This window comes from Odocoileus virginianus, chromosome 11, assembly GCF_023699985.2.
Source record: "Odocoileus virginianus isolate 20LAN1187 ecotype Illinois chromosome 11, Ovbor_1.2, whole genome shotgun sequence".
Lineage (NCBI taxonomy): Eukaryota > Metazoa > Chordata > Mammalia > Artiodactyla > Cervidae > Odocoileus > Odocoileus virginianus.
Genome location: NC_069684.1, coordinates 9,819,224 through 9,837,048, shown reverse-complemented (window position 1 = coordinate 9,837,048; position 17,825 = coordinate 9,819,224). Strand labels below are relative to the sequence as shown.

General features: G+C 52.5%; 1 protein-coding gene across 5 annotated transcripts in view; it reads right to left on the bottom strand.

The window, feature by feature from the left end:
- Positions 1 to 17,825, bottom strand: part of VASH2 (vasohibin 2) — a 40,403-nt gene that overhangs the window by 8,403 nt on the left and 14,175 nt on the right. For 4 of the 5 annotated variants that reach the window (XM_070473919.1, XM_070473920.1, XM_020890473.2 and 1 more), the window contains 2 exons: positions 10,237 to 10,618; positions 7,385 to 7,500 (listed from right to left, as the gene is read on the bottom strand). In XM_070473919.1, the coding sequence (XP_070330020.1) occupies positions 7,385 to 7,500; positions 10,237 to 10,618 (498 nt within the window). Of the gene's footprint in view, positions 1 to 2,739; positions 2,996 to 7,384; positions 7,501 to 10,236; positions 10,619 to 17,825 lie in introns of all 5 variants that reach the window. The other variant, XR_011490239.1, reaches the window with a different exon arrangement.

Below are 17,825 nucleotides of genomic sequence, written 5' to 3'. Positions count from 1 at the left end.
GACTGGAGTGGGCTGCCATTTTCTCCTCCACATTAAGAGGGTGGAAGAGATTAAATCAGGGGTGGCATCAGCCCAGCATTCACAAGTTCAGGGAGACCCAAGGCCCTCCTCTCTTGTCTAGCTGGGCAGGAGTCTGGCCAGGCCAGACTCGATACGCCTCAGGGAGGAACACGGAGGGGGGCTCCCTCCCACCTGCCACCTTCATTCAAAGCCCCCCCCCCCCCCCCCCCCCAGCTTCTGACATTCCTCCCTTCCCAGGACCACTGACACCACTGCTGGCAGCTGAGCGGGCAGACAGCTGAGGCTGCTTGTGACCAGACAGGCCCAAGCCACGAAGGGCACGGCTCTGGAGAGAGCTCCAACCCCCTGGCCTTTCTTTCAAGCCCTCCCCAGGCAGGAGGCTCTGGCCGGAGACCAGGAACCGAGGCCACTGAGATTCCCGGGCGTGGCTTCCCGGCTCTGACCTCACCTCCCCTTTCTGGGGCAGAGGGCCCTTGAGGAACCCCAGCCCTGCGTGGCTATCTTCAGTCGTCAGCTCTGGAGGCTCCTGGCTCACTCTGCCAGAGGCAGTCTTTCTCAGTAAGGCCCATCACTTATCTTGGTTTCTTCAAGCATCTCCGGGCACCCTGGACCACACGAAATCCCCCGGGGGATGAGGCAGGGCGGGCCTCTGAGGTGGAAACTGCCTCCTCTGGGCGCCTGAGTTGATGAAACCCCGCTTCGTCCGTGAGGTTTGAATTCTCCCTCCATAACCTTCCGAGGTCTCACTCCCTGTGTCTCCTCCACGTTCCATGTGAAGGGAATTTCCCCCTTTCCAACCACCCCCCCACCCCTGCCCGGGGAGATTTCTCACTTGGAATCTAAAGAGAATGACTTCTTGGGGCCCATTCAAAATAGCTTCAATGTGATCAGACCAAGGACCCGAACCACTTCTGCCTTCATTATGACTTCACTTAGAAATGACTTAGGGCCTCGCTCAGCCCCGCTGCCTGGAGGCACCTTCACGAGCCTGGTGACGGAAGGAGGCAGGAATTCCTTCATCCGGCTGTGGCCCAGCAGTGAAAGGAGAGCTCTCACTGGGCTGAGTAACTCTGCACGTGAGGGTCTGCACGGGGCGAGCAGAGCCCAGCAGAGCCGCGGCCCGCCCTCGAGATGGATGACAAAGAAGGGAAATCGAAGAGGACGACGAAGGGAAGAAAAAGGCCCGAGCAGCAAAGAAGAGAGGGCACCAGACAGAGGGAGGAAAGAAGCCTGACCGGGAGAGAAGATAAAGATGTTCCCATGGGCCCTCAGGGGCTCTTGCCCCAGTTCAGAAGAATGTTCTCGGGGTCACTCGGATTGGCAGGAGCTGCCTTCATGGAACACAGGCAGCCCAGCCAGAAAACCACTGTCCACTCACCACCGCTCTCTCGGGTTCAGCCCATGGATCAGGAAGCCAAGACCTGGGGACTGTCAGAGATGGAAAGGACTCCAGCGAGCATTCGGGGTTCTCAGTGGGGGCACTTTAGGTGGATTGGTTCTTTACTGGGGGGCGGGAATGCTCCTGAACTTGGCACGACTTTCACCCTCCGGGCCCCCAGGCACTCATGGGCAGCATCATTATAAAACTCTCCCTTTCCGCTGCACTTCTAAACTTTCTCCCCCAGGGGGCGCCCTGGCCCGTTGAGACTCTCAGTGAGACAGGCCCACTGTCCTCCAGGAACTGGTTTAAGTTCACCGGCGGCCTTTTCCACCTACACAGCAAGCGCTCTCTGTTTAAGAACCACAGGAAACAACCTGACTGTTCTGTGTGGAAGGTTCTTTCAGTTCAGTTCAGTTCAGTCAGTTCAGTCACTCAGTCGTGTCCGACTCTTTGCGACCCCATGAACCGCAGCATGCCAGGCCTCCCTGTCCATCACCAACTCCCAGACATTACTCAGACTCATGTCCATCGAGTCGGTGATGCCATCCAGCCATCTCATCCTCTGTCGTCCCCTTCTCCTGCCCCCAATCCCTCCCAGCATCAGGGTCTTTTCCAGTGAGTCAACTCTTCGCATCAGGTGACCAAAGTACTGGAGTTTCAGCTCCAGCATCAGTCATAATGAGCACCCAGGACTGATCTCCCCTAGGATGGACTGGCTGGATCTCCTTGCAGTCCAAGGGACTCTCAAGAGTCTTCTCCAAAGGTTCTTTAGACACTCCCAGAGGAGGAGAGAGGAGGCAGATGGACTGGGGGGTGGAGGGGTGGGGGTGGGAGTCCCTGTTTCTCTCAGAAGGAACGCTGTCTCAGCTGACACTAACGGCGTCACTGCCGTTTGCCCTCCCTCTCAGCTGACTGTCCTGTCAACCCAGTGACACTGATGCTCCTTTCGAGAAGGATTATTCAGACAAGTGCAAAAATGGCGAGGAATGCAGGGCTGGAAGGAGCCCCAGCTGCAAGGAGGAGGGGGCGGGGGACGCAAAACCACTAAAATTATCCACACGCACAGACAGGGCTGGGACCCCACAGCTGAAGAGCCTCTTGCCTGTTATGGTAACTCTCCCCTCTTGGGGCCACTCCCCAGCTTCACAGCAGCACCCGCCACATTTAGAAATGACTTGGCGGCCTTAAGTGGTGCTGAAATAACAACTCAGTAACAGTCACCAAACCCTTCCTGGTCCTGATCAGGCTATACACGAAGAGGTCCGGAGTTTGATCAAGTTACTGGATCATAACCACATTTGTTACTTTCTCGTTTCCTAGCCCAAAAGCCAGATTACCTGAAGAAAAGCCTGCTTGGGGAAGGCCATGGGTAGAGGCTGGGAAGCTGCTTTTCTCCAGACACACCTCTAGGAACCAGGCCGTCCTGGGTCCCAGTCTGTTGCAGTGGTGGAAGATGGGATCTGGAGAGGGAGGAGCTTGGTGCTTGGCATGTCTCGTGGTCCCCACTTCCCGCAGCCTTCATGTTACTCTTGTCTCCTGCATCCCTCTTCCCTCTCTTCTTGCATGGGGGCCCCTGTCATCCCTCATCCTGCCCTGCAACCCGGAAGTCAGGGTTAAGGAGGAACCGTGGAAGAGACGCTGCCATCCTTTTAACATCTCTGTGCGTGCGTGCTAAGTCACTTCAGTTGTGTCTGACTCTTTGAGACCCCATGGATGGTAGCCCGCCAGGTTCCTCTGTCCATAGGATTTCCTGGCAAGAATACTGGAGAGGGTTGCCATGCCCTCCTCCAGGAGATCTTCCCGACCTAAGGATCGAACCTGCATCTCTCTCTTAAGTCTCCTGTGTTGGCAAGCAGGCTCTTTACCACTAGCGCTACCTGGGAAGCCCTTGTAATGCCTCCATCCACTGTGAAACTCTAGCCAAGATACTTGCCCCCCCAGATTCCTCTCCTGGCCTCCAATCACTGTGAGCAGAGAAAAGCAGCAGCAGGAGCTTCCACCACCAAGAATAACCACGATCTTACTGGACTTGCTCACATCAGAGTGTCCACAGGAACCCACAAGCCGCCTGGGCTCCCTGGCTGGTCAAGCAGCCAAGGCCACCTGGTCCTAGTTGTGGGCCAGAAACCCCTCTCCCCAAATTCTGACCCTTGGGAGGAGTTTATGAAGACCCCTGGGAGTCAGGGCTCAGCCCAGGAGAAGGAGCTACCAGGAGGGGTCATGAGTCTCATGGGATTCGGGGGCTTGTTGCAGCCCCTCTTCATCATTTTGGAAAAGTCTACATTTCCACTGAACCAAGAGCCGTCACCCTCTGCGGTCCTGGGGCCTGCCCGGCTGGAGCCGGGACCAGTTCAGGGAGTGAAGGGGGTGATGGACTTGAACTGCGACTCCCCGAAGGTCTTCCTTCCTGACCTCGCGGTGACTACTGCCCTCTCCCCAGTCTTCCTTCCCGTCCCCAGGCCCACTCCTATGCCTCGGGAGGGCAGGGGGCCCCGAAGCTGGAGGGTGGCTCTGCACTCGCATCCGTGAAAATCTAACAGCTGTCCGCTTCAGGCGCCAGCATGCTTGCTTGCTTTGGCTGCGTGACAAAGTAGCCGGAGATTAGGGCAGGGGCATGGCCTGGGCGATGGCTGAGGTCAGGACTTCTCTATCTGGCCCCCGGGAGAAGGACCCGTCGGGTTTCTCCCAGGGTGACTTCAGTGGGGCCCAATCACAGGGCCACGCCAGGGCCACACCCTCTGACTTCACAACAGCAACCTCATTACCCAGGGGCCCAGGCAGGACTAGGCAGGGCTGAGCCCCTGATCCACGCTCGATGGCCTCATCTGCCCCTCTCAGAAGATCCAGGACCTTCGAGACTTGACATTCTGTTATTTTTTGAAGGTCAAGCCCCAACTTGGTTCTCCCACAACGACTGACCAGATGCTGGCGCTCCAGGTGGCATCCCTAGACCAGCAGCATCAGCCTCACCCTGGACTTACTAGAAGGGCACCTTCTCAGGACCCCGCCCAGATCTGCTGCATCAGAACCGCTGGGGGAGGGGCCCGGCAATCTGTGTTAACAGGCCTGCCTCCTGGTGCTCAAGCGTTAAAGCGAAAACCGCTCACTCACGTCCAAGTCTTTGTGATCCCATGGACAGGCTCCTCTGGAGGCAAGGATACTGGGAGTGAGGTAGTCATTCCCTTCTCCAGGGGATCTTCCCGACCCAAGGATAGAACCCGGCTCTCCTGCATTGCAAGCAGATTCTTTACCATCTGAGCCGCCAGGGAAGCCCTTGCGAACAGAGTTATACAATCCTTCCATCTCTCCTCAGCTGGGCCCTGTATGCCCATTTTTCACCCTGTACTGATAAGCCGCTCCCCACTCCCACCAGATGACTCGGCCTCCCTCCCAGCAGCATCAGAGCCACGTGATATACAGTGTCAACTTCTACCTCCTCATCGCCCCTAAGTCCTTCCGCGCTGTCCCGGTGCGCACAGGCGGATGCCCTCACACTGACCCTTTCTCCCACTCTCTGTTTCTTCCCCATCTCCTATGCTGGGTCTTGTGCTCACACACTCAGGACTCTGACATCACTTCTTTTCCTCCTTCTCCTTTCTTTCCTGGAAAACTGATCCAGCTGCTGTTTCAACTGTCCCTTCCAAGTAGATGGCTCTAGAGGCAGGATCTCTATTCCCCAACATCCTTGAACTCCACATCTGCAATTTCAGCAACTTCTATGACATTCCCCCCAATCCCCTCCTCCATGCCTAAGAAGCACCTCAAAGCCCACGGTCCAAATTCAAATTTCCTTCTTTCTCCACTCAAACCAGCACCAACACCATGACCATCACCAGCCGCTTGTCATTCAGACTTTTGTCTCTACAACAAGCTTCTAAGATCGTATGGGCTTTACCATCCCTGGGCAATCACGGTAACTCTTTGTAGTTAAAAACGCAATCTGCCTTGGACTGCAAAGCTCCGGTGGATCTAAGTAAAATGACCCTAACAGGAATTGCCTTAAAAACCAACGACTGCCATCCTGTGCACAAATCCAATCAGACAGAATGCCTAGGCTTTCCTGGGCCCTGGAAGCCAGAGTCTTGAGGGGAGAGCAAGACTTTATGCTGAAGAGTTGAGAGCTCCTCAGGAGAGGACTCAGGCCTCCACGGGCAGTCAGGATAACCACACAGATTAAAGGCTACCCTTCCCCCACTCCAGGGGCCACCAGATAGATTCCCATTTTGGGCAGGGCCCCTTACACTCTGCCCCGTGACCCTCTGGGAAGGGCTTCCAGGTCCATAGCCCTCTGAGACAACGGCTGCTTTGTTCAGTGACAGTAATGAATGGATGTTTGAACCAGAGAGGACAGAGAGGGTGGGTCAGGATCAAGGGTGCTGCCCAGCATCAGGGGCAGGAACAGGGTCAGAGGCCGTGTATGACAGGTCTAAAAGCCATCCTGCTCTCTAAAAGGACAAGCCTACGTTGAAACCACTGGGAGTTACTGTATAATACAGGGACTTCAACATGTCCTACTCAGAGGGGTGGGGTGGGGTGGGAGGGGGGAAGGCACAAGAAGAAGGACATACATACTTATGGCTGATTCACGTTGTTGTACGGCAGTAGCCAACACAATACTGTAAAGCAATTATCCTCCAATGAAAATTAAAAAAAAAAAGAAACCACTCTGACCTTCAGTTATAGGAGCACTCAACCCTCCCCTTTCAAATCCTGGGCTCCAGTCCCAAGACCTTCCTGGCTGTTGGTGCAGAAGCCTGGGACTGGCAGTGGGAGGTGGCACAGAGATGAACAGGAAAACTTCCCTGAAAATGACAATACTCCATCCTGTCCTGTTCTTCCCAGACCGAAGCAACGCTCTCCTCCCCCACCACCTTCCCAGGGTGAAGAGGCCTGGGTTCTAGCCCCAGTTATGTCACTGGCCAACTACACGACACAGCACAAGATCTTTTGGGCCCTGGTTCCTTCCTCTGAAAAGGAAAACTAAAACTCTCTCTTCCCACTACAGGAATGCCGTGACAGTAACAACATGTGGTGTAACACAGTTCACCATCCACAAATCGCTCTTATCACACCTTCTAACCTAAGCTTACAGCACCTTGTGAGATGGGCAGGAAAAGCATTCTGATCCCCTTTGACACATAAGGAAACTAAGACAACCCCCAAGCATTTGCCAGGGCTGCAAGGTGAACGGGCAGACGCGCCGGGGCCCCTCTGTGCCCTGCACCCCTGGGTCACCCCCACGGTGAGAACCCGTGTGACAGACACAGCAGGCTGCTGGTATTCATCAAGGCAGTATTTCTGTCCCAGCGTACTTAAGGCCCAGGTATTTGCCAGGGGAATATCACTGGCTTCTTTGGGCAGCCTCAGCACCTCCAATCTATGATTTCTTTTTTTTTTTTCAATCTATCATTTCTTAAGTGGATCACTTTGATCTAAGTAGGAGGCGAGGAGTCGCCAGATTCGAGGCTAAAACAGAGGAGGGTACAGCCAGCCAAGGAAAGAGGGGAGGCAGAGCGCTGTTTCTGATGCCACCATCCACGGAGGGCGATCGCGCTTTCTACTGGGCACAGAGGGCTATGGTTCTATTAACAGGCAAGTTCATCCCTTCTAACGGTCTCATTTTTGGGGTGAGAGAATGTGAGCCCAGAAAGGCTGCATGACATGTCTAAGGCCCCACAGCTCCGTAAGCAGCCGAGCTGGCTCCAGACCCCGGCTTCCTAACTCTAAGGCCAGGGTTCCTTCAGGCTCTTCTCCATCTCTCAGCGTCTGGGGCTTATCCCTCCAGCTGTGTCTCCATCTGACCGTCAGGAGGGTGAGAGCACTGGGGGTGACATGCATGGGGGACCCCCTTTCTATCAGAGATGTCCCCCGCGCGAGAGGCCCATCTCTTGGAGATCACCACTTGATTCGAATGCCAAGCCCAGAGTGTATGCGCTGGGCCTTGAGCTGGGCATGGCGGGGGGAGGGGAGGATACTACTCACGACTTGTCTCGCCTGCCGAGCCGTCGCGGGGGGCTCGCCTGCCTCCTGCGGGGGGACAGGGATTTCCCCCGGCTTCTCGCTTGGGTTGGAGAGTGGGCACTTGCAGGTTTCAGGATCTGGAGGAGACAGGAGGAGTCACCACGCTGGCTCCCCAGGGACCCTCTGTGCCTTCCCAAAGTCCAGCATCCCAGCCCCGCCCACTCGTCATCCCAGCTGCCCAAGGCCCTGGGCTGGAAGACTTCCGGGAGGAGGTCTGCGCCACCCAGGGGCCTCTCTCATGAGGCACTTTGCTGCAACTAGAGAAAGCTGGAGGGCAGCAACAAAGACCCAGCACGACCAAAAATAAAAAAATTAGTAATGAAATTATAAAAAAGTTAAAAAAAGAAAAGAGAAGCCAAGAAAGTCTCGGGCAAACCAGGATGAGTGGGTCACCCTGCTGTACAATTTATCAGATTATACGGAGTCACGTTTTATCTCTGGTTTGCTTTGTGAGTTGCAAAGCCCTTGGGCATAAAATTCTGACCTGGTGTCAGAAGGTCACCACAAGAAGCAGAGGGGCCACTGCCCCGAGGATGACAGGATGACCCTGTGCCCCATCCCCCATTTCAGACAGCCCAGTGCCTCAGCCTCCTGGGGCTGTTTGGTTGCTCAGTAAATCGCCCTCTTGTGATGACAAAGTCCCATCCATGTTGCCCCAGAATCCAGTTTGTTCTTCCTTGGATCCTTCCACCCCACATACATGCACATGCGCATGCGTGCTAAGTGGCTTCAGTTGTATCCGACTCTTTGTGACCCTATGGACTGTAGCCCACCAGGCTCCTCTGTCCATGGGATTTTCCAGGCAAGAACACTGGAGTGGGTTGCCATGCCCTGCTCCAGGGATGGAACTGTCTTCTACATCTCTGACATCTCCTGCATTGGCAGGCAGGTTCTTAGTCGCTAGTACCACCTGGGAAGCCCACACGCATGCACACAGTGGGTTCAAACGATCAGGAATCTCCACTCCAGGGAATTCCCGGGCAGTCCAGTGGTTAGGACTCCACACTTCCACTGCAGGGGGCCCAGGTTCAATCCCTGGTCAGGGAACCAAGATCCCACATGCTCATGGTGCGGCTAGAAAAAAAAAATCTCCATTCCAAGTCCTACCAAGTGAAGATGACGAGTCCCCAGATGCTAAACACAACCAAGCAGGAATTCTGCATAATCCCTTCCTCCCATGGGCCTCGGTGTAGACACAGCCCTCAGTGACTCCACGAGCCCTGGAGGCACCAGGACAAGCAGGCACCCTGTCCCCTCGCCAGTGACGCGGTGGATGGAAGAAGCGCTGATGAGCGTCGTTTATAGAAACTACAGCAGACGTGTGCTCCTCTGTTTGCTACTGTGACACCAGGTCAGCATTTTATGCCCAAGGGCTTTGCAACTCACAAAGCCAACCAGAGATAAAACGTGACTCGGTGTAATCTGATAAATTATACAGCAGGGTGACCCACTCATCCTGGTTTGCCTGAGACTTTCTTGGTTTTGCTTTTTTTAACTTTTTTTTTTTTAATTTCATTATTTATTTATTTTTGCTGCGTTCCAGCTTTCTCGAGTTGCAGCAAGCAGGGAAGCTGCTACCCTCCAGCTGCGGGCTTCCCTGGCAGCTCAGAGGTTACAGCGTCTGCCTCCAATGCGGGAGACCCGGGCTCGATCCTGAGCTGCAGTGCACGGCCCACTCGGTGCGGTGGCTTCTCCTGTTGCAGAGCGCCGGCTCTAGGGCACCCAGGTTTCAGCAGCGGGGGCTCTCGGGCTCTAGAGCTCAGGCTCAGTAGCTGCGGGGCACAGACTTAGCTGCCCCGTGGCATGTGGAATCTTCCCAGACCAGGGATCGAACCCATGTCTCTTGCACTGGCAGGCAGGTTCTTAGCCACTGGACCACTAGGGAAGTCCTTGTCTTGGTTTTAAATGCTGAAAGTTTCATGTCTTTGGAAAGCCCGAGGTCTCACGGAAACTGAGATGATTGCCCACTCTTATTACTAGGACAAAACAGAACAAAACTGGAGCCTTAGTATACGGTGATTAACAGTTTAGATTAACTCACAAAACTCAAGGAACTACAGGCCAAGACTTTGATTCAGCTACAAAACCCACATGGACTTTAGCTCTGGTTTTTAAAGTAGTATATGCAAAGAAACTTAAATTGTCCATGTCAAAAAATCAAATCTGATAGGGTCCACATGGGGTCTCATTGATAAGATGGCTCGTTATGTTGACCTCGCAAACAAAGGATAAATCACAGTGATCTGTGAGACTGACCAAATTGCCCAAATGGCATCCTGTTATCTCACGGGTGCCTATCTTCTCAAAGCTGCAAGACCACCAGATTCCAGACCTCCAGCTATGTGACCATCCCTTCAGAGAATTTTTCATTGGTGGGGTATAAGAAGGGCTCCATCAGAAAGGGAGAACGCTGGTTCTCCTTAAGAGCCAGTCACCCTCTCTTTTCCCTCTAATAAATTTCCTTTTCTTGCCCGACTGCCAGGCTCACTCTCTTTTTCTCTGCACTCGCCTTACAAAATCCTTTATGAATTTTTTACTATTATTCTATTTTGTCCATACCACGTGGCATGTGGAATTTTAGTTCCCTGACCAGGAACTGAACTCATGCTCTCTGCAGTGGAAGCTTGGAGTCTTAACCACTGGACTGTCATGGAAGTCCCCAAAATTATTTAAAAGGGTGGCTACTAAGCAAGATAACCTTGAGAAACTTTTGACCATCTCAGAAACACGGGGCACGTGTCTAGAAAGAGAGAGAAAGAGAGGGAAAATGAAAGAACGGTCTTGCATCCCGTATCTGCCTCCCTTGTACCCACCTTCATTCTCATGTCCCTGGCGTATTTCTCCAGCTCCTTCCTTATGTCAGCCCTCAACATTTTTGAGACATTGAGGACCAGCTGCTTCCACTCGATGGGCTGGAAGCTATGAGGCTCGTGGGGGACATAGAGTCCAATCTTGACCTTCTTGACCGTGTGAAGATACTTCTTGTAGGAGTCTTCAAAATCAAAGATGAGGTCACTCAGAGTCCGAAAGGTCAGTGGCTTGTCCATCAGCTCAGCCCTTCGGCTCATGCCCAGCGAGCCATAGTGGCCGTTGCAGTAAATCCCCAGCACAACGTGGTGAAAGTAGTTTCCTGAGAAATAGGTTTTAAAGCTGATGGGGAATCGCTCGATGGAAGGCTGTCCATTCGTTAAGTATCTTAAGACAATCTGAGTCAAGGAAGAGAAAGGAGGCCTTGAAGATACCAGAACTTGGACTCCCAGGAAGGGGACATGGATCACACAGTCAGGGGATCCACTCCTCTGCCTCTGAGCAGGCCCAGACCTCATCTTTCCAGATCAATCCTCTTACAGGAATTCACTCACTATCTTTGACATACCTGCTATCTGGTGCACACCAAACTAAATTTATATGGGACAAAGAGCGGAGATTTCCTTTCTTCTTTAGTAATTAAATAAATACAAACACAACAATCTCAAGGTACTTTTTTTTAACCTGGTGCTCCGCAGGGGATGACGAGCTATTAAAAGTAGGTTTATGTCACTGGAGTGATGTTCTCAGTCATTAATTATGACTTGGGCATGTGGAGCAGACCAGAAATTGAAGGCCTCCCCATCGGTGCGGGGAGAAACGATGACCAGGATCAAAGCAAGGCAGTGGCGATGGAGAAGACACAGACCAACTGATGGAAAAGGAAGCGCCGGGATGGTGTCAGGATGCGTCACACCTGGACTTGTCTGCGCCTCTCACTGGCCCTGGCACACCCGTGCCAGCAGCCTTGGGTACTGGCTGCAGTACCCAGTGCCAAGAGAGCTGCCTGCAGCATCAGAACCCCGGGGCCCCCCTAGTTCCCAAATCACCTGGTGACACAACTCAGCTCTCTCCACGGACTGGATCATTGGGATCGAGCCATCCAATCTCTATTAACTCAGTTTGGGCTCAGCAACTCCACAGCCTACAGCTTCAAGTAACTGCCCCACAGACTCCAAACGCTGCAACGATGGACAAGAGGCACCACATCCTCAAGTCTATCTCCAAGTCTCTAGACGGTCCTGGTGTGCCTATGGTGACTCACCGATCCAGCTCTTCTGAAGAGAGACACTAAAAATTCAGATACACTCTGCTGAAAACTGCTGGTGTCACCAGGCTTTTGCTAAAATAAGTAACAAGCCAGGCTCTTAACATAGTGGCTTGGTGTATGAGTGCACGCTAAGTCGCTTCAATCATGTCTACCCCATGGACTGTAACCTGCCTGGCTCTCCTGTCCATGGGATTCTCCAGGCAAGAAAACTGGAGTGGGTTGCCGTGCCCTCCTCCAGGGTGTCTTCCCAACCCAGGGATCAAACCTGTGTCTGTTACATCTACCTGCATTGGCAGGCAGGTTCTTTACCACTGGTGCCGCCTAGGAAGCTGGCTTGTACAGGGTAAGTATTAATACTTGGTTAGGGGGTACAGTTCTCTACTCTCTGGGAACTTGTCTTCACCATTTCTTATCTCTGCTCCAATTAACTTTCTACATGGTGACCAGAAAGATCTATTGAAGCCATAATGAGGCACATATCATTCTTCTGCTGAAGTTTTCAGTGTCTCTCACCTTCTCCAGGACTTAGTCCAAATCCCTCCGCAAAGTCTGCCATGATTCAGCTCCTGCTCACCATCCTCTGTACTGTCTCATCTCCCCCACACACTGACCTACAGCTGATCCATGATGATTTACTTTTGTGGCTGCACAGCTTGCAGGATCTTAGTTCCCCAACCAGGAATTGAACCTGTATGCTTGGCAGCAAAAAGCACAGAGTCCTAACCCCTGGACCGACAGGGAATTCCCAACCTATGACATTTTTGCAGGATACACCCTGAGACCATAAAGAAGCCACAGATCTATGCCCACTGCCCTCAGCACATGTATTCCCCCAGAATATGAAGTCAAATATAACTGAAAATTTTAAATGACCTTTAGATTACATCTGACTCATTGGAAGACTCTGATGCTGGGAAAGATTAAAGGCAAAAGGAGAAGGCGGGAGCAGAGGATGAGATGATTATAGTAGCACCGACTCAACGGACATGAATTTGAGCAAACTCTGGGAGACAGTGGAGGACAGAAGAGCCTGGTGGGCTACAGTCCATGGAATCGAAGAGTCAGACACGACTTAGTGACTGAATAACAACAAACATGTTACAAAGCTATGAGACCAAGTGACCTACGAAACTTTCAAAAAATAAACTACTAAACCCACTGTATAGACCTCATGTCCCTATTTTAGTATAACTTCTTTTTTGGCTTCTTGCATGTCAGCCTTATAGCATAAGGGATTTTAAACCTGGCAGAGATCTTTGGGGTCTCCTAAGAAACATGAGTGGTAAGGATGCTATGGACTCTCTTGTTTTCACACAGGCCACACCCTGACTGGAAGAGCCTCACTTCCTGGCTGACACCTTCCCTGACCTTCCTCAGGGTGGATGGAGTCTCCCCATCCCCTGCAAGAACTCCCCGAGCACTCTGTGTTTACTCGCCCAGCACTGTGTGGATGTGTTTGTATCTTACAAGGGCAGGAGTTCTACTTTGCATCCTGGGCATCCCACAGGCCTAGCACACAGAAGTGTCTGGTTAATGCTTGCTGAAAGGATGAACCTTACGTTGTGAGGATACATCTCCTTATGCTTAAAAGGACTGCACTCGACAGAGAAAGACAAACATTGGATATCACTTACCTGGGGAATCCAAAAACCACAACATACTAGTAAACATAAAAAAAAGAAGCAAGACTCACGATACAGAGAAGAAACTAGTAGGTACCAGAAGGGGAAAGGGGCAACATAGGGATGGGAAGTGGGGAGGAACAAACTGTTGGGTGTAAGACCGGCTCAAGAATGTACTGTACAACACCGGAAATGGAGCCAGTATTTTGTAATAACTGTAGATGGAAAGTAACCTTTAAAATTATATTAAAATTTTTCAAATAAAAATAATTTTTTTTTAAAAAGGACTACACAGGGTATAGGGCTAATCCAGGTACCCTTAAAAGGAAGAAGTCTTGTCATCTGACCTCAATTTAATCACAGATGGCTCCTCTCTATAAAAATGGTTACCTGCTTTCTCTTCACTTTATCATGTGAGGTTAGCTGGCAGTAAGGGAGTGAAATCACATCCTTCTGGGTCTTCTTACATAAATTCTTCCCTGCTTTCTGGGGCGAGTTCTCTGGGGCTGGAACAAGGGCACTCCTCAGTTAAGTCAGCGTAACAAACACTACTTCCTACGCCAGACAGACTGCTAGGTAGGGCTGTGGAGTCAAAGATGAAGTACACAGCTCTTCCCTGAAAGTGTGAGAGAGAGACAGACTCAACATGGACACAACACTGGGGCTTCCCTGGTGGTGCAGGGGCTAAGACTCCATGCTTCTCCTTCCAGGGGCAAGGGTTTGATCCTCAGCTGGGGAAGATCCCCCTGCTACAGGTGTGGCCAGGAGCCGGCAGGGGGGAGCGGGGAGACACACAATACCATCAGCACGGCAACTCCTCAAGCAAATTAAACACAGAATTACCATATGACCCCGCAACCGTACTTTGGGTACCTACCCAAGAGAACCAAATGCAAGGACTCCAACAGATACTTGCACACCAATGTCACAGCACCATTCCTCACGAGAGCCAAAAAGCGGAAAAAACCAAAGGGTCTATTCAAGCGATGAACGGATAAACAATGTGCGGTATATACATACAATGGAATAGTTCAGCCTTAAAAAGGAAGGAAATTCTAGCACATATATGCTACAACAGGAAAGAAACTTGAGGAAATTAATGTATGTGAAATAAGCCAGTCAGAAAAGGACAGACACTGTATGATTCAACCTCATGAGGTATCTGGAGGAGCTGAACTCGTAACAGAGACATAAAGTAGGATGGTGGTCGTCCAGGGCTGGGGACCCTGTTTAATGAGCTTAGCATTTCAGTTGGGAAGAGGCGGCACTGGAGACAGACAGTGGAGATGGCCGTATAACAGCGTGAATGTCCTCCATGCCACTGAATTGTATAGTTAAAAATGGTAAATGTAAGCCAGTCCATCCTAAAGGAAATCGGTCCTGAATATTCACTGGAAGGACTGATGCTGAAGCTGAAGCTCCAGTACTGTGGCCGCCTGATGCGAAGGGCTGACACATTAGGGGATGCTGGGGAAGACTGAGGGCAGGGGGAGAGGATAACATGGTTGAGAGGATGAGATGGTTGGATGGCATCACCGACTCAATTAACATGAGCTGAAGCAAGCTCCCCGGGTGTTGGTGATGGACAGGGGAGCCTGGCCTGCTGCAGTCCACGAGGTAGCAGAGAGTCGGATACGACTGAGCGACTGAACTGAACAAGTTATGAATATGTCACCACAATTCTTAGAAACCCTGCATTTGCAATATATATGTCATTACAGTGTACATCTTAAACTTACACAGTGCTCTAAGTCAATTTTATCTCAGTAAAACTGAAAAAACCCACCCCATTGCGATCCATGCTGAGAGAGAGGAATCCCAGCAACCTCAGGGAGAGCAGAGAAGGGGCCTTGGTGTGACCACACCAGGATTCCTACAGGACAAGAAGAGTCAGTCAAGGGGAGAAGAGAGAGTGGGGAGTGACCGGAGGGACCACTAGCCCATCCTGTGACGAGTCATCAATCACTCAGATTGGCTCCATCATTCCGGCAATCAGTGGGACCTGGATTCTCTGTGAAAGAAGAGGGAGGGGGCTAGGAAGTGTGGATGAGGACCAGGAAGTAGCCGGAGCTTTTCTCGGGAAAAGAAAGCAGTGCCCCCAGCCCAGGGAGGTTCGGCCCAGCACCCAGCCTGCTGGGGCGATGCCTACCCTGCCTCTGATAATACAGTGTTACTGGAGAAACCCTACACTTGAGCTCCAGGATTAAGCCCTAGTAGGGCCAATGGGGCCCCCACAAAGAAGTGCCATGACCCCCAAGTCTCTCTCTCTCCAGCACGATCACAAAACCAAGATCAAAAGAAGCGGCCCTTTACGAATGAATCCTGAACTCCGCGCTCACGTCAAACACGAGAAACGAGGACAAGCTGATGGACACAGGGTTGCAAGAAGCAGCTGAGTCGACCTGTTTGAGAGTCACCAGCGCACCCCTTGTCCCCCAGGACCTGCGGAAGGACCCGTGGGAGGCAGACGGACGACCTGAGTTCACCCTTGGCTGTGTCCCGGAGGAAAGCAGGTCACAGGGATGCTGACAGAGCAAAGACAAAGAGGCCGTCACTTTTAGAATCCAGCTCTGTGTCTTGTCTACGCAGGAGTCAAATTTCCCTGAGTTCGGCAGTATTTCTCCACCCTCCCTCCACTTCCCTGAAATGACACAATGGTAAGAACAAAAGAGAGCCAGAGCAGGCTGGCCTCCGAACCGGTCCAGCCCCCCAACCCCAAGGGTTTTAAGCAACTCCAGGAACCTAAGCTAATTTCCACTTGGACTGATGCAATTGCGTGGCAACAAGACTACTGCGTACAGGACCACTGTGTGACACCAGACGACCTCCATCCAGGGGCCCCGCGACCCCCACCAGCACAGGGTCTGGAGGCAGCTGGTGCCCACGGCGAGGGGCTCCTTCACCCACCACCAGCAAATCCCTGACAACTGTTCGCCCATTAAGCTCACAGGAGGCTCTGCCCAACAGCTGTGTGGACTCCTGCCTCCAAAGGGTGGGGCCTGGAGCCATCTGCTGTCCCCACCCCCACCCTGCCTTCCTGCTGGGCTCCCAGACGTGTCCATCTCCCGGGTGGGGAGCAGCGGGGAGGTATGCCTTAGAGGGGTGGGCAAGGGCCTCCACGAGGCTCAAGTTCCCATTCTTCAGGCCCGAGCCTGGGCATCTGTGGACAGTCGTGTTTCAGATCCGGCCAGACAGCGGTCAGCAGACGAGAGGAGCAAAGTTCCCTTCCCCGTGAAGATGTCCAGAGGGCCAGGAAAAGAGCCCAGACCCAGCCTACCATCCCCAGTCTGAAGCCTCCCGCTGATGTCTGTGTCTCCTCTCTCTCCTGGTTTTCCTTCCACTTCTCTTAACTGCCCTCCTCAGTCTCTGTCACAGGCTCCTTGTATCCAACTAGAGCAGAAAACCCTGGGATGTCATCCCTGAAACCACGACCACCCCTAAAACGCCCACCGCCCGCAAGTTTCTATTTCAAGGAGGAGCGAGGACCCTCCTCCTGAGCTCCGCGGTCTAATACATGACTCGACACCCCACAGGCACCTCAAATTCGACACGTCCATATCTGAACTCTCCTCCCCATAACTCTGACCCTCCCCGTAAGTCCTCCCCGTGGACGGTGGCATTACTACCCAATCACTCAATTTGCCACACCAGAAATGCAGAGGCATGGCCTCTCTCCTCCAGCTCCGCACATGAGTCCCCGCATGGGGCTGAAGACATGTCCAACTCCCCTCCTCGACCTTCACGGCTACCGTCTTGAGTTCAAGTCTGCACCTGAGTCTCTCGCCTTCCTTCAGCCCATCTTCCACAGATTGTTGACTGATCCAGAAACCTGTAGTACTCATGGACTTCCTTCTGCATCAATGCCGCCTAATTCTCGGTCCCTGAGATCTTCTGAAACTGTCCCCTCAAAGCCATCCCAATGGCCAAGACCATGGTTCAAGCACCGCCATCCCCCTCAGGGAATGGCTCTTCACTGGCTTCAAAGATGCAGTCTCACCGTCCCCGGCTATCCTTCCGTCCGGCCCAAGAACTGTCTCTCCAGAGTGCACGCTCATCATGTCCCGTCTCTGCTCCAGAGGTTTCGGCAGGGCTGCTTGCTGTCTTTGGAAAAAGTCACCCTTCTCAGCACGGCACTAAAGGACCTACCTGTCCTAACCTGGGACCACCTCTCAAGCTCATGTCTGGCTGCATTCCCTTGGCTGGTTTACTCGAGCCGTCCGTCCCGGGACGGGGAGTTTCTCTGCTTTTCTACCAGATCACGTTCTACTGCCGCCACCACTAAGAAGTCAAGGGTCATCGCGGTTATTCTGGACCGTATTTCCCCTCAGGCTGAGAATCCAGGAGCCTAGTGGAAAATGGAATGGGAAGTGTTAAGAGTCCAGACTCTGCTTTCAGCCTTACATCCTGTAGGGTCCAGACACTACACCACACGGTGGACTGCCTCTCCACAGTCCACTTTGAGAATTCTTCCTGAAGATGGGTTTGAATAATCCCATGGGAGTGTCCTTACTGTTGCAATGCCAGGTTAATGCAAAAAATAATGACACACACGCTCTCACTTGTCCCCCCGAAGCTAGACTTCTCGCTACTAATGCGTCTGGCCTGGGAGCTGGCCTCGAAGCAGGCTTCAGCTCACAGGTTACACTGAAGATGGTCGAGCAGCCGAGCTCTGATTTGGCTCAAGTCCAGATGGTGAAAGTTT